This window comes from Microtus ochrogaster, unplaced genomic scaffold (assembly GCF_000317375.1).
Source record: "Microtus ochrogaster isolate Prairie Vole_2 unplaced genomic scaffold, MicOch1.0 UNK11, whole genome shotgun sequence".
NCBI lineage: Eukaryota > Metazoa > Chordata > Mammalia > Rodentia > Cricetidae > Microtus > Microtus ochrogaster.
In genome coordinates, this window is record NW_004949109.1 from 3,456,227 (window position 1) to 3,458,308 (window position 2,082).

The 2,082-nt window shown below is 38.2% G+C and overlaps 1 protein-coding gene across 6 annotated transcripts in view; it reads right to left on the reverse strand.

Annotated features, from left to right (window-relative positions):
- Erbin (erbb2 interacting protein) overlaps positions 1–2,082 on the reverse strand; it is a 110,383-nt gene that overhangs the window by 45,272 nt on the left and 63,029 nt on the right. For all 6 annotated transcript variants that reach the window (XM_013353552.2, XM_005366577.2, XM_013353551.2 and 3 more), the window contains exon 9: positions 259–333. In XM_013353552.2, coding sequence (XP_013209006.1) covers positions 259–333 — 75 coding nt within the window. The remainder of the gene's footprint in view (positions 1–258; positions 334–2,082) is intronic.

Consider the following 2,082-nt stretch of genomic DNA (forward strand, 5'->3'; position numbering starts at 1 on the left):
AGACCAGGCTGGTCTCGAACTCACAGAGATCCGCCTGCCTCTGCCTCCCGAGTGCTGGGATTAAAGGCGTGCGCCACCACCGCCCGGCGTGTGCATGGTTTTTAAAAAGTACAATTTGTTTCAAACTTTTGCTTAATAAAAAAAATTAAGTAAAAATTCACCATTTAAATGACTAAACAACTTTTAAATGCGCATTTCAAATACTCAAAAAGAGAGACAGTAATAAATGGAAAGCTACTAAAATTTTCATATACATACCCCTGGAATAAAAGTCAGTCTATTACCATCCATCCAAAACTCTTTCAATCCACTTAGTTGTTCAAGTACTTCAGGCTGTTTGGACAGAATCAGAAGAATTCAATTAATTTACATGACCATCTACATCTGGCTGAAAAAGCCCAGGAATTGCTAAGATATTCTTTAATCAAAACATTAAAGGAGAGAGGAGAGGGAAGCACCACAAGGGGTGTGCTTGTGTATAGCACCATTGTTACCACTGGGAAAACTAAATTTCACAAAGGTAGAAAGATTTGTGAAAGTTCTGGATTACCCAATTGGGTCAAGTATTTACATAGTGGTGAAGAAGAGGAAGAGGAAGAGGAAGAGGAAGAGGAAGAGGAAGAGGAAGAGGAAGAGGAAGAGGAAGAGGAAGAGGAAGAAGAAGAAGACGACTAAAATAGGACCCATTGTTTAAAAGTATGTAATAAAAATATTCTTGTTCATTATTAATAGATATACATAGCCTTTTAGAAAATCTTAGAAAAAAGCTCAAAAGTAAAAAGGCAATATATGATTTCCTCTGTGTGTGCATGGGCACCAGTAGACACGTGCATATGTGCATAAAGGATCCCTGAGCTACAGCTACAGGTGTCTGTAAGCTGCCCAATGTGGGTGCTGGGAACCACACACCAGTCCTTTGATTGAAAGAGGAACATAACAAGAGTATATTATTATGTGAACTAGTAGGAAACTGTATAGTGGGAAATTACATTGGTGCTGAAGGGCTAAACTCACAAACCCCCTTATATTGCTGTGAACCTTGGTATTCAGGTAAATCTGCTTTTGGGCACTGGCCATTGGAGCTAAAGGTTGGAATGTCTTCTTGAAGTTGTTACTTCTCTCATTCTAAAGAGTCATGGCAATCAATAAGTACACAATGGCAAAGGGTACTACATACCCACTCACCACAGCAAGTCACATATTCAGATCTATTATTAATAAGTATAGGTGAGACATATAGGCATAACTTGAATTAAGAGAAACTGCCTTTTATTCTTTATAAGTCTTTATCATTGTAACCCAGTAGTAAGTTTTATGGGTTTGCTTTGTTTTGGAGACATACTGGAGGCCCTTTATAACAGGGATGACTTTAAATAGATCCTCCTTGATGCCATCTCCCAAATGCTGGGATTACAAGCATACATCACCGAGCCTGTCTTTCTACTATTAAGTTTGTTGTTGTGGTGGGTTTTTTGTTTTTGTTTTTCAAGACAGGGTTTCTTTGTAGCTTTAGATCCTGTCCTGGACTTGCTCTGTAGACCAGAGTGGGCACAAACTCACAGAGATCAGCCTGCCTCTGCCTCCCGAGTGCTAGGATAAAGGTATACACTGCCCCCACCTGGCTTTTATTTTTCCCCATGTGTGATATTAATACAGATCAAAATGAGTAAGAAAAAAGATGATTTTTGAAAGCTAATAGGATTCACAAAACTAGTAAAACAAGATTCACATTATAGTAAAGTTAATACATTAAAAAATAAAAGATAAGGTCATATAGGGTAACTTAGGAAGCAAAATATGTAGTTTTTCTCAATAAGTAAAACTCTGCAAATACAGTGAAATCCATCAAAAACCATCTTAAATTAGAATATGAAAAAGTTGGCTAGAGGGGCACTGAGCTGAACAGAGAATTCTCAACGGAAGAACTTCAAATGGCCAAAAGACACTTAAGGTCATGCTCAACTTCCCTAGCGATCAGGGAAATGCAAATCAAGACATCTTTAAGATACCATCTCACACCTGTCAGAATGGCTAAAATGAAAAACACCAATGATAGCCTTTGCTGGAGAGGGTGTGGAGAAA